Source organism: Zonotrichia leucophrys, chromosome 1A (genome assembly GCF_028769735.1).
Source record: "Zonotrichia leucophrys gambelii isolate GWCS_2022_RI chromosome 1A, RI_Zleu_2.0, whole genome shotgun sequence".
In the NCBI taxonomy this organism is placed as follows: domain Eukaryota; kingdom Metazoa; phylum Chordata; class Aves; order Passeriformes; family Passerellidae; genus Zonotrichia; species Zonotrichia leucophrys.
The window spans coordinates 65,342,995-65,368,673 of NC_088170.1; the positions used below are offsets into that span (position 1 = coordinate 65,342,995).

A 25,679-nucleotide genomic window follows, 5' to 3' on the forward strand; every position below is an offset into this window, starting at 1 on the left:
TCAGTCACCAGAGAGTGGTTAAAGTGTCCTTGGGGCCAGGCTCTGGCTTCTGGGGAAAGACAATCAGGCTGATGCCAGTGGATGACCTGGCCCCTCTTCCTGACAATCAGTCACAGCAGACTTTGTGCTGCTGGCCAGGCTCTGGGTCACTCAAGTATTTTGAAATTTCTTCATTCCTGAACTTTGTTTCATATGAATCCATGGATGCTGTTATCCACCCTAGACTGGAAGGGAAATTGCTGAAAGATCCAGAGCAGAGCCAGGGTGTAGGCAGCATAAATGCTTTCCTGCAAAGGCCAAGAGATACCATGGGGTCTCTGAGCATCCCTTGTAGCGCTCAGCACTAGTGCTTTTTTTGAAATCAGCACCTTTTTCCTCAGGAGTCCTCCAGCTGAAAGAACCCCATTTTAAGGGGAAGGGAGCAACACATTTCTGAAATCACTGCCTTTTAGAGAAATTACAGATGTAAACTCACAAATCCAGACACTCTGGATCATGTGAAGATGAATCAGGCATCTTATGCAGCCCAGGGTATCTCCCACCTCAGCCTTGCACTCAGCCCCTGTCCTGTGAGGTCAGGACTTTGCAAGGAGACACTGCAGGCCTGACCTCAAATTCCCTGGGCAGCAGCCTCTGAGAAACCTTCTGTTGTTTCTGTTTCATAACCATTGCCCACTGGGGAGGCAGTGACCAACTCTCCCTCCCGGTTCCTAGCTTGCAAAGCCAAGAAATACCAACATGAAAAGGTCCACGTTCTGTTATCCTGGAATGAACTGACCACGTCTGGTCACACAGGGACAGAGCCCAGAATATCATCTACATGGGCTTTTCTTTCCCATGACAAGTTTCCCAATCAGAGCTTGAATAAACATTAGGTCATCACCAATTTATAATGGCAGAGATTTATGTCTCTCTTGATCACATTTTCATAGGGGATGAAATAAGCTTTCGTTCTTGCTGTTCTACCCATATCTTAATCACTCTCTGACAAAACCAAACACACTATTCTGAAATCAAACAGATTCACAGAGGGTGTTCCCTGCCCAGGCAGTGACTCTTGTCTGACTGGACCATTGCCGTGTTCAGTATTGATTTTGGTTGGCTTCAGACATAAATCTTCCCAAAGACCATTTTCTTAGTGCACAGAATAAGAGCCCCATTGTTACAGCAATGGTGCATTTGGGACACATCTCCGTTGCTCTTTAGACCAAGGCAGACACTCACTGGGGCAGTTCTCATAGCTGAGTACCCTTTTTCATCTCCTTTTCATGATGGAGCAGAGTAGTCCTAGGTACTGCACCTGGGGAAGGTTCTTGCTCTCTGTCCTGAGACAGAGTAGAAATTCTCCAGAATAGAAATCCATTTTGATTTAGGTGAAATGTACATCTTTGAGTTAAGTCTGTAGTTTGAAAACATAGCTATTTAGTCTGACTGCAAAAAGCCTAGGCTCAGAGAAACTTATTCAGTGAAAGACAGAGATAAAGAGGGAGAGAGACAGAGGGTGATAGAGAGAGATAGAGATTGCTGTGAGAGCAGGTCAACCTGACCTAAGAATTCTTTCTGATAAAGAAGAACTAGCGGCAAATGTCACATGAAATTCGTAAAAATGAATATGTATGAACCTATTGTGAAATTGTATGCATATGTATTTGAGAAGAAGATAAAAAGGGACCTGAAGTTCCCAGAAGTACACACATCATTTTAGAGGAACTATTCCCACATGCATCCAGTGCTGTAATAAACATACCAGCTTTGCAACTTTCACAAAAGTTGTAAAGTTTTGTTCATCTCTGCAAAACAGCCCCCTCATCTTGGTGGAGCAATGGCTTGGAGCAGTGTTTGCACTGAGGTCTAGGCAAAATCACCACAACAGAAATGTGCATTCATTGATGCTTCTCCCGAGTCCTGAAATAAACCAAATGAGGGGAATCAGGACCAGCTTTGAGTGCCTGGTTCTCACAGACCAGCACCTCGGCCTGTGCAGGAAGAGACGAGGATCTGACTCCATGTTTCAGAAGGCTGGATCTATTATTTTATGATATATATTATAACAAAACTATACTAAAAGAATAGAAGAAAGGATTTCATCAGAAGGCTACCTAAGAATAGAAAACAAAGAAGAATAATAACAAAGGCTTGTGGCTCGGATAGAGAGTCCGAGCCAGCTGCCTGTGATTGGCCATTAATTACAAACAACCAACATGGGCCAATCCCAGATGCACCTGTTGCATTCCACAGCAGCAGATAATCATTGTTTACATTTTGTTCCTGAGGCCTCTCAGCTTCTCAGGAGGAAAAAATCTCAAAGAAAAGATTTTTCATAAAGGATGTCTGTGACACTGGACAGAGCTGGGGTGGGAGCCAAATCAGGGCAGCAAACAACACAAATCATCAGTGCAGATCAAAAGACCTTCAGCACCATGGGAGCCTCATGTCTGGGTAGAAATCCTGCTACCAGGAGGTCTGAGCTGCATCTGGAGCTGGGGAGGGTGTGGGGGACCTACAGGAGAGGACATGGTGTGGCATTCCAGGCTGACACGGTGGAAACTGCCCAGAAGAAATGAGGGCAGTCTTGCATGTGGTTCAAAGTGGATTGCATGGGTAGAATATATGGCTCTAAGCAATGAAGTAGAGAATTTATTTCAACCACATAGAGCTATTCAACTTGTGAACAACATTAGCTGGGTTTTGATCGCTCCTTTTCTTCTGAGCTACTGTGGTGCTTGGGCAGAACTTCCAAGTTCATCATTCTCCTAAAAGTTCCTATATTTGTTTTCCTCAGACTCTAGACTTCTTTCTAAAAAGAAAATCTGCCATATCCTTCAGCTGCAAATGATTTAATAGCTCTTGGCTTTGTGTGATCTGAATATTTTCTTGTTCTCTTGCTCTGCAGCTGTGACCTACTTAATTACAAGCAGGAAACAAACCCCAGAATCATTAGACTTTCTGCCTGGCTTGAAGAAGGGGAAAAAAATAAAAATCTTATGTTGTTAAATACTAGGATGTCCTTCTTAATAACAGGAAGTCAAGCTCCAGATAGCAACAGTGAACATTTGAATTCTTTGTGAATCAAGATAAGAACAGCAAAGAGCTTATGGGTTTTATTTTTTATGGCATGGATGTTTTGGGGGCAGGGGAAATGACAGCCGCTTCTAACGGCCAAAATGGGAATGAGTCATAAATTTCTAAATCAAGAGCGTAAATCCTCTTTGTTTTAAGTTCTGAACAGCCTCAGTCTGCTCTGTCCACAAGGACAATGAAGTGACTGACTTGCTGCTTCGATCCATTTTATCCTCTTTTCAGGAAGCATGAGCAAACAAGGCAGGCAGTGAGCGAGGATCCCCCATGGCAAACCATCAGGTTGGGAGACAGAGCATGGGAGAGTTTGATTAACTTCTCTCCACCTCTGCAGGAGTGTGGGCTACTGTTTATACCTCCTGAAAGTCAGAGTGGTGGTAGCTGTGGAAAGCAGTCAGAGAAGAGGAAGGCCAGCACTGCCAGCCTCTGAGAGGGGCTGTCCCACTCTTCAGCCCTCCTGTCCCTGTTTGTCACAGCCCTGGTGGCAGCTCAACAGTGCAAACCTCCCAGGGCATCATGAGCTGCAATAGAAGCTAATGTTTGCTCAGGGTTTCAAACCAACCAGCACCAGAAGTGCAAGTTATCCTCTTCCGTCAACTGTGCATGCATTATCAGTGCAGATGGCATGGATCCAGCACTGTCCTACAACAAATGGAGATTTTCCATTAGCAGGAGCCACAGGGGTCTGAGTTTCAGGAGCAAACAGGGTAGAGGTCAACTCTTATGCTCTACTGAGAAGGGCAGACTGCTCCCAGCTGGGGAGATGTTCTCAGCAGGAAGATCTGCTCCAGTACAGAAATCCCCTCTGTTGGCTCCTACATTTCCCATCTGCAGATTATTTGTGCTGTAGGCACAGCCAAGGAGCCCCCTGTGATCCAGCCCCAGTGCAGATGCCATCAGTGAGTGTGCAAGGCTGTGCACACCCAGGTGTTGTGGTTTGGGACATCCCCTCCTCCATGGCAGCCTCCCTGCACATACTCAGCATCACCTGGATGGGTACAGCACCACTCCCACAGGCAGAACACACATACATAAGCAGTCTTCACCTCAGGGAACATTTATTTACCCACAATTATGCTCATTTTGATAATCAGTGTAGGAGCTTTCAACACAGAGGTTATATTATCAACCCAAGATATCTTAAGTATTTCTGATTTTTGCTGCAGAACTCCCATGGAACGTGACCAGCTGGCTTTCTAGAACACTTACTTACTATTTAATGTGAAACAGTTCCCCTGAGATTTCATATCACCTGACAAATGACAGTGAATTAATCTATTGAGGAAATGGAGACCCATAAAGCTATGTGACTCTTCTTATGTTACTCAAGAAACTGATGACTTTTCTGGAATAGTACCAGATTCCTCCTCATTTTCACTCTGAAGTTTATATTTAACCTGCTTATCTTCCTCTCTGTCCAGTGACAATTACATCCTAACCAGCAATATCAGTATTTACTAGTAACGATTTTTTATAAAGAGCTTTGGAATAAACAAAATATGCATTCTTTATTTTAGGCAGGAACAGGATTTCCAACCCATAAGCAAGATCAAACATGAGAAATCTGGACCACTGATTTTCTAAAATATGTTCCCTTTGCCCTCCTTCTTTCTCACCCTTGTCTGTGAACAGAAAGGACTTTGTATCAGTCATTGAAAGCAGTGAGTGTTACCAGTGGGTCTGAATCAGGCAGACACTTATCTGCAGGATAGGCTGCAAGAAAATGTTCTGCTGCAAGGGGCCATTTGTGCTGTGTGTAGGCTTGTTCTGCATGGACAGCAAGGCTGCCCTTCATGAAATTATCTACCATGCCATAGGGCAGGACTGCAGACTGGCTGTTTATGAGCCACCAGATTTGTCCTTTCTCACAGGCAAATAGTGCCAGTTTGGGGACACCTGCAATGAGAAAAAGTGTGTCTACCAAACCACAACCCTCAGCCAAGGCCATTGAAACAGCTTGATCATCACCTGATAAAGGGTGGGAAGCACAAGGTAAATATATAATGCATAATTATATGAACTCAGACGTAACATAAAGAAATGTCGTAAAGAATCATAGAAAGGTTTGGGTTAGGAAGGATCTTAGTGATCATCTAATTCCAGCCCTCAAAGGCAAACACTTGCTCCAGTCACCAAAGGAATAAGCAAAAGCTTGAAACAAGAAGGGTGTAACTGCACAAGTGTGTGACTTCTGTGGGCAGTCAGGCATCAGGATCATGTTTGATCCTCAGCCTGGGATTCAGTGCCCACCTGATGGGCACAGACACAGGTTTGTCTCAGGTTTGTATTGTTTCACCCCTGAACCTTGTCAGAGGCTGTTTTAGACACGGGTGAACACCATGGAAGGAAAACAGCTCAGCTGCTGGATGAGCTCTAGGCTGTTCCCTGTTCATACATGCCTCACAAGCAGGGTGTGATTTTTTTATTCTATTTTCTTCTGGCAAAAAATAATTCTCCTGAGCATTTCTGCACATGATATCAGGGAGCAGGGTGAAGATGAACCTTGTGCTGTTGGGCATGTGCAAGCACGTGCTGCTGTGACTGGAGAGCCTGGTCACAGTGCCCAGCAGGATCAGAGTTAATCATAAGCTTGGGTTTCCAAAGTGAATAATCGTATTTAGGATCTCACCATTCACTTTCTGTGGCTGTTCTGCACTATTTCCTTAATACATTGTCCTGACCTACATCCCCTCCTGCAGACTCATTCACCACAGCATCCATGGAGAAAGAGGATTGAATAGCAAATCTCTGCACAATCTCCTTCACATCTCTGCATAGCAGAAGTGAAAATCACTTTAGCTGGTGGAATATTAGGGACAAGTACAAGCCCAGCTTTATAGGATTCACCTACTTTTAAACCTTATTAAATCACTAACAGAACTTACTTTAGGCAATGAAATGTGTGTGATTTGAGGAGATGACATACTGTCCTGTGTCAGTCAATAAAAATCTCTCTGGAGTGAGGACACGAACAGCCTTACACAGACAGAGCTGCTGTTGGCATAACGATAACACTTAGCACTACCAGAGCACTTCACATTTTCAAAGAGCTTCAGAAGTGTTATGATCAAGGTGGATGACTGGAATAGTAAATTTTCATTCTGTTATTACTGTGAAGCAGCAGTTCATTTCATTATGGAACATTTTAGGCCATATGGACTCGTGAGAACATCTTGAGGAAATTGGCCAGGATTTCTGACTCACGATGTTCATCCTAAAAGGCAACCAGCAGGGAACTCTTCAGTTTCTTGAATTTTTCTCTGCAGGAAAGTTTTAGGGCTGTCAGCAGTGGCAGACCAGGGGAGCCAGGGAGAGGTTGTACATATCTGTGGTTTTGGAAGCATGTGGAAGGTGAGAGTTGGGAGGTAACTGAAGCAGAGCAGGCACAGGGATCATATTTGCATGGGGCAGCAGATCTTTGGGCCAACGCTTCCAAGAACAATTGCTTGTCTAGAGGCTCCAGAGAGGTGAGCTAGGGGTGTTTGTGCCTCCTCTAAAAGCCTTTAAAGGTTCAGGCATGTTCATTGTCCAGATGTTGTGACCCAGGCACACTGAGGTCACAGCTTTTTAGCAATCCAAAATTAATGCAGGGCCAACTCTTAGCTGATCAAAGCTCTCTGCAGACCCAATATGGATGACATCTATACTTTATTTTCACTCCTCCTAAATTTGGGAGGGTTTCCTCTGCCTAGAGCATATATGCTGCATGATAGCTGTCAAGGTCTCAGGATTTGCTTTTTCAAATGAAATGCCATTCCCAGATCCTCTTAAAACCCTTCTCTCAAAGCTTTCCTTATAAAAACAAAGCACAAAATACAACTAATAATAGAAATACAACTAACTGCAGTCCTTGCACTCCAGGAAGCTCCCACCTGGACACACAGAAATCCACCATGATCCCTCCCTGGGTGACAGCAAGGTCACATTTCAGGGGAAAGGCAAAGAAGCCCAGATGAGTCAGCATGAGGGATGACAGCACCTTGGCTTGGGTGGAAACGAAGCACTCAGAGACTCAGGTTCTCAAGTGGATTTGGTGCACATATGAAAATCTTGGGGAGTTCTGTGTTTCAGAGCAGCTACAGGAGGGGGTCACTGCTGTGAGTCCCCCCCATCCCCTGGGCACACGTGAAGGGACAAGGGTGGCTCCTCACCCCTGTGTTTGATAACTTGGCAGCAGGACATCCCTGAACTGCTCCCATCCTATCAGACACTAAAATTATATCCCATGAAGGCACAAGGAGAAACTTGTAACCAGTTAAACATCTCAAAAGAGCATCTTCAACATAAGAAAGCACGAAGCTGCAACATAAAAGGGGGACTCTGGGCACAAAGATCTGACAACATTAATCCTCTTTGCATTGTAGAGAAATAAAGATCAAAAAGGGCCCTGAATTTGAAATAGAACCTAAAAGACCACATTGGGCTGGAGCTAAAGAGACCACAGGGACCATGTGTGGAGCAGAAACAGAATGTTTCTGGTATGTCTATGGCAAATTCAAAGGAGAGTGCCTCCCACCATGCAGGTCCTTCTTTCAACACACCCAAACACATCCACACCCATCAGAGAATTGTGGGTAGAGGTTTGCTCCAGAGCATGATGGAGAGGGATGCTGAACTGCTCTTTCCAAGGCCAGAACACAGATAGGTGAACATGGACCCATCTCTCCAGCTCCTGGTGCAGGCAGCACCCACCCACACCCGTGCATGGCAGGGATTTGCAGGGTCTGCAGAGAGGAGGAGCTGCCTGCAGGGTTGGGGATGGGGAATCCTCCCCCAGCCTTCAAGCCCCAGGACAGTCCCATGAAACAACACAGCAGCTCAAGAGTTGTTTTGTTTGGTTGTTTTGATTTTTTTTTCTTTTTCTCATGGGAAGTAAGGAGCTATTTTTATACCCTAGTAACAGCCTCTGGACTGTCAGTAAAACGTGGGAGGTTTCATAGTAAATGTTTTGGCTGACATTTTCTCAGAAACAGCGGGGAATAATCAGTGCATAATTAGAGAGGAAAAGACGTGCAAATGTCTATAGACCTCTGTAAAGCTTAAAGGTGTTTTTTTTCCTAACTGACCTTAGTGAAGGTGAAGCTGAGAATGTTCTGTACAATGATAAGATGATTTTACAGAAATTCACCAAAGGGTACAGTGGAAGAGCCAAGTTAATAATCCTCAGTAATTTTTTTTCCTCTCTTCTGCCATTCCCTGTAGCAATAATGTCTTCAGACCATTTTGGGTAAGAAAGAGCACATTCTGTGGTGTCTTGCTTGAAAAGAGCTCTCTTGGTGGAGTATCCCTTGGCTCTAGAGGGGCTGGGCTATCTTTGCCTGAGAAACCTCCATGGTTGCAATTCCCTTGTGTCCTGCAAGGTGGGTTGAGCATTCAGTACTCAGACAGCTTTTACCCTCTCAAAAAACACTTGTGTCGGGTCAGCAGGAAAACTTCCTCAGGAAACCAGACAATCTGCTCTAATCATGAAGGTAAATCTACCCACTGAAATGTTCACTGGGCCTTCTCTAGGCTCAAGTGACTCCTAAGGAGACTGCTCCAGTCTATCAGTTAAATAAATACATAGAAGAACTGTTTTCAGAAAGTCTGATTATGTCATCAGCCAAGTGAAAGGGCTCCTTCAGAGCTGCCCTCATCTGTTGAGTAATTACTGCGTTGGGACAGGGGCTGAAAATCTCCTCTCAGCCATAAGGAAAGACTTGATGCACATATGGAGCAGCTAATTTTAAAACTGTGGTATATCCTCCATTTCCCCTCCTCTCCCCTTTCCAGAATACCAAAGGGGTTAGGTCACATCCCAGAGCGATCACTTGCTGTGGTTTCTTTTCTCCCTCTGTTTTCCTTTATCAAACACATTTCTTTCTTTTCCTCTCTTGTGCTCCCAGGCAGAGATCTTGAATATCAGGCTGTAGCCTGAAGCAAATACCATCTGTATAATTTTATCTATATATATGTGTGAGTGTATATATATATATATATGTATGTATATGTATGTATATATGTATATATGTGTCTATATATACGTATATATATGTATGTATATAAAATAAATTTAAAATAATATATAATAAATTATATTATGTATGTTATATATAATAACATACATTATATAATATATTATTTTTATATTTATATATGTATATATATATGCACAATTAATTTCTTCCTAATGAGGCTTTATAATGGAGATGTTCCTGATCCCTTGTCTACATTCCTGCTAACAGAACCAGTGTGTCACTGAGTTTAAAGGCAGGAAAATAACCAAGAGAGGATGAGCAGAAGATTACAGCAAAGGCTGCACACCAAGAAAACAGGCAGAGACAGGGAGAGGAGGAAGGAAAACTGCACTTTGCAGAATGAATAGCTCCTAACAAGTTTAAAGGAAACATTATTACAATTTTATTGCCATATTTTATGAAGCTGCTCTAAAAACGAAGTCCTGAAGAAGCAATTAGGCTGAGAACATGAATTTTGCAGCTGTATTTTCCTGGCCCTCCACCTGCCCTGTCAATGAGCTGACGAGCATCCTCGTGCTGTTATCATGTGATGCACAGCTCACTTCGTGTCCTTCAGTCTTCAGAGGACAAAGTATGGATGGGGTCAGGGTGGGACAGACCGACAGAAAATCAAGTAGATATTAATATTCCTGCTTCTCCCCTATCCAGGGAGTTGAATCAGGGAAGACACTGAGGCTTTTTGGAAAAGATGCCTTCTCACCTCTGCTAAACCAGCAGTTTTAGGAGTTCAGTGCACGCAGGTCCCTCATGATTTCAGCTCAAGCTGTGCTGCCCACCCCTTTAAATGTGCCTCCTAGGAGGTGCCTCCATGTAGGCATTCTCCAGCTGATCCTGACTGCTCCCTCCAAATCCTGTGGCCTTTTTGCACACATTACTCTGCAGGAAGAGTAAAATGAGTGGAAAATAGCACTGACAGGCAGCTGTCTCCAAAGGCGCTGGCTTGCACTGTGCCTTTGATAAAAATATTTCCAACCTCAGTTTCCCCACATGGTGATTAAATAGGAAGAAGAAGCACTGGTTGAATTTATTTGGAAAATATCTTGAAACTTAGCTCCATGATTTTGTGGTGATTTACCTGAACTGCAAAATCCTCACCTTAATAATGTATTTTTGCCCTCACTGGACCACTTCCCCCAGCTCAACTCCTCATAGATGTTGGCAGAATTGAAGTCTCCACCCAGACAAGCTGCTCCTGTGGGAACCAGGCAGGGAACTGATCTCTTCTCAGCCCTTATTTTAGGAAGGGATGCCAGGAGTGAAATCTTTGTATCCATAGACCAAAAAGGGTATTTTGGCATCCAGTTCTTCTGGAACTTCCTCCTGGGCTTGTTCAGATGAGACCCACCCTTATGAATGCGAGCTAACCAAGGGTTAAAAATATCTCCAAATCAGCTGAATCAGACTGATATTAAAAGGCCATCAACTTTCAAAAATATCACCCCTCGGATAAATAAGGTGCTTTGCAGACTGTTGCATAACTCTCATGTAAACATTAAGTTCCCTTATGAGTTCAAAACATAAAAAGGCTCCAGAAAAGACAGCTGGGTGGGAAAAAGAGTGGAGTGTAACTGTGCAGGGGTGAGTTAACACACAAAAACAAAAGGATGAAATGTTGCATGTGGCAGAGCTGCCTTCTCAGATGCTCTTTGGGAGTGTTTGAAAGAGTTAAGCCCAATAGCGGAATGTCTTGGGAATGCTGGCAGACGGAGAGTGAGCAGCTTTTTTCTTCCCTCTGGATGGAGTCCCAGGACTGAGCATGCAAAGTGATGACTTTGGATCTGAGTTTGCTTCTCGGGTCTGCAGCGGAGAGCTGGGGAGTGATGCAGTGTTACCAAGAAGTCCTTTGCAAGGGATGTGCAAATGCCTTCCTAAGGCAGGAGAGGTGCTTTCACCTCTTCCCTGCTCATCCTTGGGGGCAGCAGGACTGGCTCTGAGAAGATCCACAGAAGGAGAAACCACATCCTGAAGGGCGTGTGCAAAGGGAGAAAGACACATCCCCAAACAGTTTATTTTGGCTGCTGGTTTTTGTTGTCCGTTTTGGTTTGGTGGTTTGGTGGTTTGGTTTTGATTTTTTTTTTTCCTCCTTGCTTTTCGTTCTTCTTCTTTGATGGAAATTTCAGTGACTCTTTAACCCTGCCGCTCACAAGGCGCCTTGGGATTAGCTGGTTGCCTCGGAGCAGGGGCTCTGGGGTGATTCACCCAGGGAGCTGGCATGGCTGCTGTGCTCTTTGGCTTTGAGGATCTGCTCTACAGCTGGGACAGCCTGGTGTGGAGCCTGACGTCCCGCGCGCTGCGGAGCTGCCGCGTGGGGAACCTGAGGCTGCTGCAGCTCATGCTGAAGCCATGGTGCATCTCCAGAGACCTTTATCAGGTAGGGGAACAAACACCAGGCCAGACCCACAAACCCCAAGGCTGCAAGAGGGGAGACTCCCTGGGAGTCTCACAGGGTCCTGTCCTGTTCCTGCCAACGCACTGGGACAGAGGGGATGCTGTGGGCAGGGCAGGTGTTGCAGGAGAGACATTTTGGTTTGGAGGATGGTGATGGGGTCTCCTATGGTGGAACACAGGTCCAAACTCTGCTTCCCACAGAGCAGGGGGGGAATAAGTGAAAGCAAATTAATGCTCAATCTGCTATATCCCCTTTCCTTGAACTTTATATTCATAAGTGCAACCTTAGTTTTTCTGCATCCTAAGGCTGTCCCTACAGCTGCACAGGAATAATTTATAATTTACCCAGAGGAAAGGGTGCCCAAAGGCATCTAATCTGTGGAAAATGGGCATTTGCAGAGGGTTTTCAACTGTAGTGTAACTAATTACCCCTAAGTGACTTGTGCAATGCCTTCTGACTGCTTCATCTTGCAAAGTCCCAGGCATCTGATTGCCTAAAGTTTCTGGTTTGCTTGATGTATGGTTTATGTGGTACAGAGAGCTTTGGGGCTTGGACAACTGGCTTCTCTGTAGAGTTACATTAATTGCTTACAGCTTGAGGTATAGTGACACAGCCCTAATAAACTGTGTGTGTTTCTGAGACTGATTAAACTGGGTTAAACAAACTGCACAGCACAGAAGGAACCAGTCCTGAATGCCACTTTGAAAAGCAACTCATTCCAGTCCATAGGTGAGTCCAGGCTGCAGTGTAAACCCACCAGCTTGTCTGCTTTTTAAATCAGCCTTAGACAACTGGGGCTAGAGATTTATTCTGCTGTGGGGACAAGCCCATTATGATATTTATCATCCCCACAGATTTGTCTAATGCCGGACACAGGAGTGACTGATTGGTATTTGCATTTGGAAAATGGATTTTCTGCTACTCCCATTTACTTGGTATTTTGCTTTTCCTGTGCTTTGGAAGTCTCCATGTGTGAAGCCAAGTCATACAGAAGGCAACAGATTAAAAGCCTGTAGAAATTGTGTGTGTTGGTAAGAGGGAGACCAAGGCAGGGATCTTAGTAATTTCAGCAAACTTTGAACCAGCTTCGAATCGTGCTCTGGTTTCAGCAGACTTCAGGAATAGATTTTATGGTCTTTGGAGTTCAGCAAGCATGGGCAGCATTTTTATTTTAAGCATTTGTTTGTTCCAGAAGATACCCACAGCCAGTAACACAAACCCATTACCCAGGGCTTGGCTTTGAAACCCCCCTGAGATTCACCACTGGGATGGCTCCAAGTGAACCACGCTGCCCTCCCTGGGCTCTGCTGGCTCTTGGCTGAGCTGAACCCAGGGGTCAGTGTGTGCAGAGGCTGCTGTGGTGTGGGGCTGACCCACCCTCTCTCTGCTGCTTGTCTTAGGAACCTCAACCTGAAGCCAACCAGCTCACATGGGCCTGGGAAAGGGGAGGGGAGGCAAAAGGGCTCAATGCTGAACCTCATTTTTACCTTCCATTACGTAAAATCATCCTCAAAAACTAAGGAGCTGGTTTTGAGACGTGTCTAGGTTCTGATCATTGATAATGCATCCCACCCTATGCATCAGGGGGTGCCACTGCCTGTGAGGACTCCCAGGATTGGTGTTCTCCCAGCAGATTTATGTTGCTGTGAGCATTGACCAATCCACAAGTGCACTTTTTCCATTGCAAAATGCACATGCCTTAAGACATTCCCCATGGCATTTTATCACAATCCTGGCATATTATCCCCCTTTGCTAGAGTCACCAAGAGAGTGGGACCAGCAAAGGTGCCTCTCTCCCACCCAAACAAACATTAATGCAGCCTGAAAGACACTCGCAGGTTAGGATGGGCTAGAATAGTTTTTTGTTTCTCAGACAGAATCTGTGAACATCTGCAAAAGCTCAGTAAAACCACGTCACTTTATTTGTCATTGCCCATGAGCTTGCAGTTCTTTGGGGAGGATCTGAAACGCTGGGTCAGGTACCAGAGGAATTGCTGCTGGGTGGAGGTTTGTTGGAAAAGGCATCTCATAGCTCATCACTGCAAGATTCCAGCAGCAGCATTGTTATTAGCAGCCAGCATGAGCTGGTAGCTAACTCTACACTTATGGATATTAATCCTAAAAGCATTTCCCCCAGTAGCCAGCATCGTCCAATTTAAATGCTGGCAGGGTATTTAGCAGAGTATTGCTTGGACAGAAAGCCTGACAGTTTAATCACTTCCCAGAGACAGAAACTTCTTCCACTGCTGATTATTTAGATGAGCAAATAAGCTCTTGACTGTGCTAGTTTTTGTGGTTACTATATATTAATCCCTGTTGCTACTGCACTTTGAGAGCAAGGCAGACCAGTGTAGGACTTCTGCCTGGAAGCAGGACCAGAAAGACCCTAAAAAGAAACATTAAAGAGAAATGTTTGTCAACTTTGTAAAATTCAGCCATGCTTTTTCATACTCTGAAAAGTATATTTTGTGTTTTTCTTTGGGTTAATCCCATCTCAGTGCATCTCTGGTTCTGGTGCCTTTTGGTGAACCAGGGTTGGGGGCAGCAGGGCAGTGCAGCACACAGCCAGGTTCTGGGCACCCAAAATTGGAGACAGCTCAGCTCCTCCACCAGCCAGGATCAAGGTTGCTCAGGCATGGCTCTGACTGAGATAATATTTTCTTGTCCTTGCTCTAGTCTGTTGTCTCCACCATACAAACATCCCAAAGCTTGCCAGTTGCCTTCTACTGTCTCATCTACAAAATACATAAAAACTAAGACAACATTGTATAGAGGGTAGATATTTACTACCAATACAAGAGGCAATGGGTTCTTGGAAACAAAACAAGCTCCAGGCATCAACATAATCAGTGCTATTCCCTTATTTATGATGAGAGACTTTACTTTGCTCTCAGAAAATCAGCACCAATGCTTTAGATGAAACAGCAGTTTTGGGGCGATGCTGGCTGCAGTTGTTACAGTGGGATCTGAAACATTTCAGTGCTCAAATCCAGTCTGACACAGCAATTGGAAGTCTGGACTTGCTCAAGTTGCACTCTGGGCAGCAGTTGTTATAAAATAGGTTAATACAATCAAAAAATGGTTCCTTCATTCTTGGTCTCCAGACTGTATTAGTCTCAGGGATGCTGAGTGAATCCATTTTTCAGTGTCTGTGAGCAATGCTTTGGTACTCAGGCCATCTGAGCAGTGCTGAGAGCTGGAGGCCTTTAGTATCCTGAAGAACACCATCATCTGTCTCAGACTGCATTTCTGTCCTGGCAAATAAATCCTCCCCCTAGTCTGCTGTGATTCCCAGGGACACATTTGTCTGCCCAGTCTGAAACAAACCTCTTGCCTTGATCTGCTTTCAGTGGGGCTAATATTCACCAGTTGTTACATTTTAATTGTAATGAACGCTTGGCTATATTTTAATTGGGGTTTTTTGTGATCCACTGTGTGGTTGTCTGACTGCATGATTGGAATTCATTTGAAAAAGGGGATGAACAAATAATAAACTTCCAGGCAGGGCTCTCAGACAGTCAGTTGTGCAAGATGTCACCGAACTGTCAGATGCATTTTTACCAATGCCCAGATCTCTGACTGCTCTGACCTACTAAACAAATGGCCCTGTGAACCAACACAGTGCCTGCTTTTGCAGAAATACTCACATTTCAAGAAGTGCTGGGGGAGGGCTGGCTTATTATTATGGGATAAGCAGTCAGCGCTGCATTTTAACATCCTGAAGATAATTCACTATTTATTTAATCTCCAAATCCATCAACAAATGTTTTAGTTCCCCAGCTATGCCTGTGCAATGTCAAAGAACATTAGGCAGTGTAGGACCTACATCTACAGTAAAAATGTGTTTATGTGTCTCAACTGTTTAAAATCCCACCAACTGCTCCTACCAAGTCAGAGGCAGACCAGTGGATGCAGAGCCATCTCTCAAGGAAACCACTCACAGACATTTAATTCCTCACTCTCTGTAGACAATGTGCACTTTTTACACACTGATTCTTATCCACCAAGTGCTTGGAAAGACAGTTAAGTAATTTTACTGCTATAGAAACCGAGGCAGAATCAGATTAAATTCCTTCAGGTTATGGACACAAGTGCAGAATTGTCTGCAGTACCTTATTGCTCCCCAGATGTCCAGTTACAGGCAGTGGAATTAAGGAAGGAGGTGGGATGTAGAATTTTGGATTGTAGATTTTTGGATTGTAAAATTTTGTAGATCAGCTGGGTGCTAATCTAACATGAGGAAGAGGAAAGAGCTTTTTCTGTGCTGGCAGATATGGAAATTCATGGAATATCCTATACTTTAGACAAAAGTTTAATTTTGGCTATTAGGAAGAAATTGTTGTATATTAGGAATTAATTCTTCACTAGTGAGGCACTGGAACAGATTGCCCAGAGAAGCTGAGGATGCCCCATCCATGGAAGTGTTTGAGGCCAGGCTGGATGGGACTCAGAGCAACCTGGGATGGTGGGAGGTGTCCCTGCCCATGGCAGGGGGTTGGAACTTGAGGATCTTTGAGCTTCCTTCCAACCCAAACCATTCTGGGATTCTACTGTCCAGATCCTATAATTTTCCTAGAGGAGAATGCACTCAGGTGTGTTTCCCACAGAATTCACATGCTGACCATGGGGCACTAAGGGTTTTTCCCCCAGCTGCCATGGGAAGTTGACCTGGAGCATTTTGGGGTTTCTCCCCCATTCACCTGGCGTTTTGCTGCCACCCTGCTGGATAGTGCATCAAAAAAGGTAATTTTTTGATTCCACCTGTTTCCACTTCATGGTGGATCTGAGGCATCCCCACAACCCCATGTACCTTATGAGAAAACATGGTCTTCCTCCTCATAAAGGAGCAGTTTGGAAATTCCATTCTTGTTTCAGCATCATTCTTTACCTGGTTGCCTTGAAGAGATCTTGTATTTAAGCGCAGTGAAAGATTCCGGGGAAAAAGCAGCATTGCTGCTGTAAAAGGCTGTGCAAAGCAGTTTTGGGCAAGAGGGAGGAAGGAAAGGGCTGAAATGTTAAACACATCATTTCGGATTGGCAAAATTTCCAGGTTTTGATTTATAGCTTCATCACCAAGTAGATTAATGTGGAATTCAAACACAACCAGCTCTTTGCTTTCCTTCCAGGCCTGACATATTAACATTTCCCATTAATCTAGTCAGCTCCAGCAGGATGAAGGCTGAGGAAATGGGGGATTAGGCATGTGGGAGTGATGGGTGGGCAGGGGAAAAGAGCCAGCAAAATTCACTTTAGTTAGCTAACTAGCTAAAGTAGAGAGCATGGGGCTTTTTTCAGGTCTCAGGTTCTACCTGGAGCTGTTTCTGACTCTCTTAAAGACAGCAAACTCTGATTCTTTCTCTGGGCAGAGGGGTTTCAGTGGGGCTGCTGACTCATGAGCACAGTGCTGGAGGTGGGCACTGGTGCCCCATGGATTTGAGCATGAAGGGCTCTTTGCTGGCCACTATTCTCATGCCATCCTCACTTTGTCCTGCCCCAGTGCAGTGGGGTTCAGGGGGCTCCAGGCCTCCAATCTGCCCAATTCCCACTTTTGTGGGGAGGCAACTATTCCTTCTTTTCCCCAGCACTCTTTGCTGATCTAGCCCACAGTCTCTGGAGCTGCCCTGGAGACTTCTCAAACTTTATTGCTACATATTTCAGCATTTATGAGGTTTGAACTACTTCTCTTTGGAAAAAAAAATAAAAGGGAGAGCAATGAAAATACCCAATGCAACAACAACTAACAAAAATTACACCAAAAAAACAAGAGAGGGGAAAACAGCCATCCACCCAGAGCTGCAGAAAGGCCTAATGAGCCTCATTGTGTTTCCAAAGGCAGCTCTGGAACTTGTGGCTTGCAGAGTTTCTCACCCCATCTTCATTACAGGCAGAGCAAAGAGGGTTAGACAGCAAGAGGAGGGGAAATGCAAATGCTAACAATTCATTTTTGCCAGAAATCATATCCAACAGACAGGGAAAAAAAATAAAAAAGCCTGTGGGGAAACCTCAAGGCATTTCCATTCAAATTGTCTATGAGGAAAGCACAAGAGTGCTCACTAAATTCCTACCCCCAGGTATTTTTATAGCACACTGTAAAGTTGCCTCCAGCATTTGACACAGACTTCCCCTGCCTTTGTGGGGCTGGGACAATCTGGTAGGATCTGTGTCATGCCATCAGCCCCACCACAGCCCCTTGGGGGCCAACGTGGACCTGCACCAGGCTGGGGCTTGTGCTCACTGATTATTAGCAAACAGAACCCTCTGGTGTTTTCCATGGGCTGCAGCTCATCCAGAGCTGCTAGAAAATAAGGGGGACCTTAAACAAACACGAACCCTCCTATGTGCCTTTACATGAACTTTTAGGGATGGTAGGAGGAGACTGTGTGGTCCAGTCTCATGACTGAGCTTTTTTGGGTTCAATAAATACAGCAGCCCCTTAAAGGAGGAGATGTACTTGGCTTTGCTTTGCTGCCCTGTGAATTCTTCCAACCTACCTCCCTCCCTGTGGGTAACACTCAACCCCAATTCCAGGCTGTTCCCAGGAGTCTGGCTGCCCCTGTTTGGGACATGGGAAAAGCCCTTCAGGGTGTTAAATCCACCCCACTAATAAATGGGTTAGGATTGCCTGTGACAGTGCTCACAGGGGTCTCAAGTTGAGGGAAGAGATGAGAATCTGACTCCATGTTTCAGAAGGTTTATTATTTTATGATATATATTATATTAAAACTATACTAAAATAATAGAAGAAAAGATTTCATCAGAAGGCTAGCTAAGAATAGAAAAATAATAGAATGAATAACAAAAGCTTCTGTCTCGGACAGAGAGTCCGAGCCAGCTGACTGTGATTGGCCATTAATTAGAAACAACCACATGAGACCAATCACAGATCCACCTGTTGCATTTTACAGCAGCAGATAATCATTGTTTACATTTTGTTCCTGAGGCCTCTCAGCTTCTCAAGAGAAAAAATCCTAAAGAAAGGATTTTTCAGAAAATATCATAGCTACAATTGCCAGTGCAGCTTATAGAGGCCACCAGCTTGAGCCAACACAATCAATTCTGAATTGTTCCTAGCCAGGCTGCATCTGAGTCTGTCCCAAGGCTGAGCTCTCTTGAAGTCACCACCAATGACTTGGGTGTTCCTGCACCATCTTTGCTTTAGTCTGCAAGGGATGGAAACTGTGCTCTCCACAGGGAATACAAACTGTCTCAGCTGTGAGACAATCTCCAGCAGTTCACCCTTCTCATAACAAAAATGCATCTTGCAGCAAAGCAAGGGAAGTATTTTTTGATCCCCTGGGTTTGCAGAGGCCAGGTCTGAACTGCTTCTTCCTAGGCTTAGCTATTTTCATGCTAGAATCATGAGATGGCATGCATCTTCTGTTCCTTTATTTATCATAAATTAGGTAATTCATCCATGCTGATTCCTTCCAAGATAGGCATCTTGTGCAAGTCATTCTCTAGAGGTGCCAAGCCCTTTGTGTGGAGAGCAGAAAGAGCTGAGACTGCTAAACCCAACTGCATGCACAAGCATTAAACACCCACAGTCCTGTGACCTGCAGCTCAGTCATGCTGTTCTGATTAAATATACATCATCCAAGGCCTGGGTGGAAAATTCTGGAAGCCTGCAGGAAGGTCAGCAACTGTCAGGACACTGCCCAGCAGTCCTGCTTGAGTCATCAAGCTTTGGCTGCTGGAGTTACCACAACGTGCTCTGTACTGGGATAGGCCCCCAGGAACCTGCTTTTGGTAAAGAGCTTGGCTTCCCCAGAGAGACATTTGTGAGCACTTCAAACCTCTAAAGTAATTGAAAACAGCAGGGAGTTTTGCCAGCAGCATTTTTGTTTGGTTCCACCATTTCTGCCTCAAAGAGAAATCCGTCTTGAATATACAGCTCAGAGTAGCCCCAGAACAGGTCCAGCCCCATCAGGCTTCCACATGTGTCTGCTCTTGCACAAGAGAAAATGATCATGGGGAAAAAAGGCTTTTTCCTTCACTGTTTGCAACATGCCTTTGATGCCAGAGTCATGCCATTGCACCAGAGTCCTTGTGCAATGGACTCCATTTCCTTCAGATGTTGTCCTGGAGCAAAGGTGGGGCTGGCTGGGGCCACTGAGCCCATCCTGCCCTGCCTGTGTCTGCAGCTGCACCCAAGAGGCTGCCATGCATCATCTGTGCTCTTCACACTCAGCCAACAGCACCCAATAGTTGAGAGAGAAACAGGAGCTCTAGGCCATGGGAGTTTTGGGGGAAAACCAGGCCAAATTAGGTGCTCCAAATCTCAGGAGTTTGCAGTTTATTGCAGCCCTGAGACACATGAAAAGTCTCTGTTTCGGCCCACGTGTTCGAAGAATGAGTTGGAGCTCTTCAGTTCTCAGTCTCAGGGTTGTTTATTATATCTTATCTATAAAAATTTTTCTCCTGTCCAGCCGAGGTCCGCTCAGCAGGACAGACAGAGACACTCTGACTGCCCCGGGGTGATGTTATCTCTTTATACTACAAACTACATATAACATGTTTACGATTATTTTCCAACACCTATCACCTATGTTAGACAGTGAACTTCTACTCTAAACCAATCCCAAAGTACCAACATCACAACAGAAGAAGGAGGTAGAGAAGAAGAAGAAGAAAGGTTGGACACGCCCAAGTCCCTCCATCTTGTCCCCAAAACCACTATTCTAAAAAACCCCAAAAGCTACTTTTTCACCTAGTGATAATTTTATTATTACACTACTTAAACTTCTGTGGCTTTCAGGTCTTCATACAAAGCTGGTAATTTGCTCCATGGGTCATAATCAAACCCACAGGTGTTCTGGGCTGTGTGCCAGGGTCTCTGAGCCCCCTGGCAGGGGTCCAGCAACTCTGGACACCCAGAGGGATGTACTGAGTTCCAATATCCAAAGATGACTCTTTTATGATAGCAAAAAAAGAACAGAATAAAGGCACTGAATGCCACCCAAGTGTAAGTACCAGAGGGGGATGAAAATGAGGGATGGCTTGCCTCTCCTTTGTCCCTCTGTCCCTCCCAGGTTGGATGGAGGAGGATAAACCTGTGCACCTTTGACACTCACAAGTGGCTACAGGCAACATTTGCACATTAATTACTTCTTAAGCTTAAATATAAATTTCAGATTTCTAGTGTCCATTCCTTTTGATTCATCTGTAAGACTCTTCATTTAAATCTCCTGTGCACTGCGTGTGTTCAAGTGAGCTCACAGCAGAGGAGGGTTGTTGTTTTCCTAAATTTGAATCTTATGAGCCCAAGCTGGAGGGAAACATGGAATTTCAAACCCTGCCTTTTTTCCTTCCTCTCCTTTCAGTCCAGGAGGGGCCTTTTTTTAACCATGTGAGTCCCCTGAGACTCCAAAACAGCTGACAAAGTGCAGTTTCAGGCCAGTCCTATCCCCTGCTCCTGGAGAAGAGATCTGCATGGCAGCCAGTGCTAAGGCCCAGCTACAAAAAGTTATCCAAGGTCAAATTCCTCCATGCTCCCAACTTCCATCTACCCCCCAATGGGGATTAAAGTCTGTCCAGCACCTGGCAGGAGTCACCCCATGCCTTCAGCATTGCATAACCTGCAATGTTGTGTGCAGTTCCTCACCAACCTCACTGTCACTGTGCTGCTGGAGCTGCTGAACACTGGGGTTTGAGGGGCTCTCATAAAGCTCAGGAGGGCAGGAATGTGGGGTTTACAGCCACTGCAAGCCTGCTTTGCTCCACTTCCTCTGTGTTCTTAACCCCTCTGTGTTCAGGGGCTTAGCACATTTGTACTGTCACTTCCATGCCCATAATGAGGCAGATTATGATGAAGAGAGACCTGATTGAGGGCTGGCAATCTTTATGTTATGCAAGTTGCTGTACTTGGGTTGACCTCTGCTTTTTCTTCTTTTTTTTAATGTTTTTTTTTAATATTCTTCAGAACCCCACAGCCAGGGCAGTCTGGAGTCATGCAGGTCCTCATGTGCACAGCCACAGCTGAGACAACAGCTTTGAGTAGCATCAGGGCTGCAGGCTGAGCTGGGCTTTGCAAAACCTCAGGTGATCAATCAGGGGCTTTTCAAAACCAGACTGCAAACGAGGAACTGTTTGTGCCAGACAAATCATATCAGAGCAGCCACTGGGATGAGGGGGTAGTGAAGGAGGAAGGGGAATAAACAGCACAGGAGTTGGGTAATTTCTAATTAAAGTGAGAATAGAGCCAGTGTTCATCTCAGAAAAGAGAAGTTCTGGGAAGTTCAGTGCATTGCATATTCTCAGGCATTCGTCATCTGAAATGTCTTTTAATTGCCAGTATTATATCATATCACAAACATTCTTGTAATTTATCAGTCATAACCTCCTACAAAGGGATTCTTTCATTCAAGCCATTTTCACAGAAATCTTTTCCCCTTGGATCCACACTCAGACCGGGAATCTGGAAGCGGAACTTTTTTCTTCTTTTTTATTCTAAACACAAGTTGTTGCTTTGCAGACAACGTTTCACTAACGGACTGTGTCCCAGTTTCAACTTCTTTCCTCTCCATCCCACGATAATCAGCTCTTAACAGCTCTCCTTCCTCTTATGGTAAAAGCTGAAATGTAAATAATCAGGATGTCCCAAGTGTCAGGAGCCAGCTGAGTCCTGCTAGCCCAGACCGTGGGTCTCCGGCACTCGGCTGCCTTAAACATTTGGCTCAGCCAACAGACTGTATTTATAATGTAAACTCCCCCTGTCAGCTCCTAACTCCTGGCTCCAGTTTTAGAAAATTTAACATTTCTGGGGGCTGTATTTTCCCACCACTTAGTCAAGAGCTGAAATTTTTCCTCTCAGAAAATACACTTGTGTGTCAAAGGCCAACAACGAAAAAAATATCAGTAGTTTTGCAGCCTAAATATAGCGCAGAGCTGAGATCCCAAATTCCTGTGAAAGAGCCAGTGTAAACAGCCATAGTCTGTGCAACCTGGGAGGGGGCTGCACCCATGGCTTTTTCCTTATGTTATTGTACACCACAGTGCCTGGATGTCCTGGAATGGATGAGGAGCCCTTTGTGCAGGGACATCCTGGCCAAAGCCCTTCCCATCTATGGCTTTCATTATCCAACCTCAGCTAAAAGCTTCAGAGGCACCCCAGCCTGGAGATGCTGTCCTTGCACTGGCTTACACCCACAAGGGGTTGGTTGGGTGATCTTGATGTGAAAGCCTCAGGTTCAAGTGCTGCCCTTCAAGTTGCATTGCAAGGATAAGCCATGAGGATGATCCCCCTGTGAACACAGAAACAGCCAGAAGAAATTAAGCCTTAGCATTCTGTTGGGTGCTGGTCACCAACACTGACTCCAAGGAATAATCCACTGCCATCATGAGTGGGAGAATGTACAATAGCAAAACTAATCACATCCTTACCCACAGATGGTTTAACAAGGACAAACTCATTCCTCTGATCCATCTCATATTACAGCTCATACATAAAGCAAGAAGTTCATACATAAACTCTTTCCTACCAGTAGCTGGGGTGACCAGGAGAGATGGATCCATTTGCCCTGCAGAGGTCTAGGATTGCCCAGGACCATCTTCCACACACTCCACCTTCAGCCTAGGCCAGTGTCTCTCATTTATTAGTAAACATGGATAATGTCTTAACCATTAGCTGTAGATGGGAAAAACATGATAACCATTAGAGCTTCCCCTCCCTCTTGTATCAGGCTTGGGAGGGTTGGAATTAAATGAAACCTGGCCAAGGGAAGTCCAGGAGGGAATAGTGCTGAAATGGTTTGTGAATGCTCAAGGGTGGGCACGGTTAATTTCTGTCAAAGCTGATAACGCTGGTTTACCACATCCCTTTTCATTTCACTCACCCAACTCTCAGTGGATCTCATTATCCTCGAATTCATTCAAGAGTCCCCATCTCCTCTAACAGGGCTCCAGACACCTTGCAGGTCTCCAGGGATTAATTGATATTAATACAGAGCAGTCATAAGTTTTCTCAGTGGGGCATTTGCTCCCATGTCTCACAAGTTTGTTGTGTTTCAGGGATGAGTATATTTGGATGGCCTCTTGGGATTTTCTCCAAAGGTTTTTTCAAAGGAAAGGTCTTCTCCAAACCTTTCTACCCACATGTATCTTTTCCTGGGGTGTGCTTTCCTCTTTCATTCTCAGCCACTATTTGCTTTGGTGCAGCCAGGCTGCTGTTTAGTACCAGGTATGAGACAGAGTGGGGTGACAGACCCAAAGGGATGACAAGCCTGCAGCCTTGGAGAGCTGCAGTGCCATTGAAATACCAAATATCTGCCCTCTTACAGATTCAGGCAGATCTGCTATTTGTCCTCTTGCTTTCCAGTATTTTTTGCTATGCCTGTTCTTGCCAGGAGCTGCACCCTATCTCGTGTTCATAAGCAAATTAAAGTGCTTGCAGGTGACACTGCTCCCAACCTCCTCTGAGGCACAACCCAAATGCAGCTCAAGGTGCCAAGTGCTGCTTCACAAGCCCATGGTGCACCCCAGGAGTGAGAGCAGCTGAGTGATTGAGCATTGTAGTGCAGCAGCTGTGCAGCATGGGACCAGCTATTTGAAGAAGGCTCCTATGTTAGTCATCACTGACCTCATTTTGATGACCCATCAATATGCTCATCCTTTCATTTCAAAATACCCAGAAAGCCTTCATGCAAAATGAAGCACACTCAGGAAAAAATACTCCAAAAGGATTTTGCTGGGCTCTTTGGCAGTTTGGGAAATCTGCAGAATCACTATCATTTGACATTTTTCATAGCTATTTTTTAAAAAAGGAGTTTGAAATTAGTACTGTAAGAGCCATGTGGAATCTGGAGTCAGACTGGGACAAAGCTGGATCTCAAATCAGCAGTTGTTCTGTTCTGGACTGGGGAGGGTTTTGGGGCTTATTCAGTTTCTCAGCTGAATGCTGGGAAATGGTGAATAAGCTGCTTCATATTTGAAGGAAAGACATGAATAGCAATGTTAATTTAAAAGGAGAAATTTGCCTCTGATCCATTGTCCTGGCCTGGGACAAGGACACTGGGCTCTGCAGCCAGCTCTGCCAAGGACTCTGCAGCATCTTGGGATCTTGCAAGACCTGTGATGTCTGTGTTTCCTCCTCTGTTGTCCAGAATTGCTTTGGGACAATCTGAGTGTATAAAAGTGCACTTGACAAGAGATTTCAGCCAAGCTACAAAAGCTGCACTGTGCATAATGAACTCCTAATGAGAGAGGGCACCATCCTTCAGCACCAAATTCATGCAGCCAGTGCAGTCATGGGCCTTCATCTTGCAAATGCAAGGGACAGCTTCCACACCATGGGCTGACAGGAGCCAAGCTGCTGTGCAGAGCTGAGACCACAAATCAGGAGGCAGAGCTGGATTAACTTGTATGTACAGCAGGACTGGTGTAGGTGTGTTTTGTGGTCCTGCTATGCTGGGGTGCTCAGAATTTCTTGCACAAGCAAGAAATATCCCCTTTTCCAGGTTCTTTCAAATCCCTTGAACTTGGATAATTGCCAGGAAACCAAAGGAGCACAGTGGAAATCCAGCAAATCTCTCTGTTGTCCTTTTCCAGGCAGTGATAGGACTGATAAGGGGTCTTGTTAACAAAAAAAAAAATTAGAGATCCTATTTCTTTCCCTGTTTTCATAGAACCATTCCTGGTTTCTTTGTGTTTTCCTTCCCTTTCATGAGCCTGAGCATCTGTACCTGAAAGGTTTCACAACCCACCACTAAATGGCTTCACAAGGCAGCCTTAAACAGGTGCTGTTTGACAGCAGAAACTCAAGCCAGGCACCAACCCCAAGTATTTGCTGAATCAGAGTCTTTAATTGTATTCAACAATAAAATCTGTAAAGTGAGGAGCAGTGAGAGAACTTGAACAACAAAACATGATATTTACCAGTAAAACATCTAACCCAGGGAATGGACAGAGGAGAGAGGAATTAGGAGAAGGCAGGAAGCTGTGATGCACAGTACCACCTAGTGACAGAGCCTGGCTGCATGAGAAGGGCAATCCCATGTCTGCAAAGTTCAGGGTCCATTTCCCAATCCCATCCTTAATCCGATTTCCCAACTGCGCCACATCCGTGACCATCTCCAGCAGCGGAGGGACAGCACCATTCCAGCAGCTGCTGATTTTTTCCTCTTTTTCATGGTTTCTTTTCTGCAAAGCAGGGGTTGGATGGGCAGGTTCCTGTGTCCCACCAGAGGCAGCAGTGGGTGCTG

At 45.0% G+C, this 25,679-nt stretch overlaps 1 protein-coding gene across 6 annotated transcripts in view; it reads left to right on the forward strand.

Moving 5' to 3' along the window:
- Nucleotides 1-25,679, forward strand: part of FRMD4A (FERM domain containing 4A) — a 370,654-nt gene that overhangs the window by 177,942 nt on the left and 167,033 nt on the right. For 2 of the 6 annotated variants that reach the window (XM_064703002.1, XM_064703001.1), the window contains exon 1: nt 11,308-11,466. The exons of the other annotated variants lie outside the window; for them this stretch is intronic. In XM_064703002.1, coding sequence (XP_064559072.1) covers nt 11,308-11,466 — 159 coding nt within the window. Of the gene's footprint in view, nt 1-11,307; nt 11,467-25,679 lie in introns of those variants that run through there. 6 annotated transcript variants of the gene reach the window in all.